The sequence below is a fragment of the Antrostomus carolinensis genome, unplaced genomic scaffold, assembly GCF_000700745.2.
Source record: "Antrostomus carolinensis isolate BGI_N321 unplaced genomic scaffold, ASM70074v2 scaffold30032, whole genome shotgun sequence".
NCBI lineage: Eukaryota > Metazoa > Chordata > Aves > Caprimulgiformes > Caprimulgidae > Antrostomus > Antrostomus carolinensis.
The window spans coordinates 3439-3668 of NW_010302077.1; the positions used below are offsets into that span (position 1 = coordinate 3439).

Sequence of the window (230 nt, forward strand, 5' to 3'; positions counted from 1 at the left end):
GCGTTAACCCAGCTCGGCTGCACCAGTCCTGGGCCCAGCCCAGCTGTGGGACCACGCTGTGTCCTTGTCCCCAGGCTCCCCACAGGACCAACCCACCCCAGCCACCATCTGCCCCACGCTCCTCACCGGCCCGGGCGAACTCAACCAGCAGCTTGGGCAGCGTGGCAGAGAAGAGGACGGTCTGGTGGCAGTCCGGGAGCCGGGCGATGATCTCCTGGAGCTGCTCAGCA

The 230-nt window shown here is 67.8% G+C and overlaps 1 protein-coding gene across 1 annotated transcript in view; it reads right to left on the bottom strand.

Annotated features, from left to right (window-relative positions):
* The window catches only part of DDX54 (DEAD-box helicase 54), a gene marked incomplete at both ends in the record, with an annotated part of 4942 nt that overhangs the window by 3362 nt on the left and 1350 nt on the right, over positions 1 to 230 (bottom strand). Inside the window, 1 exon segment of the mRNA XM_029083950.1 lies at positions 131 to 223. Coding sequence (XP_028939783.1) covers positions 131 to 223 — 93 coding nt within the window.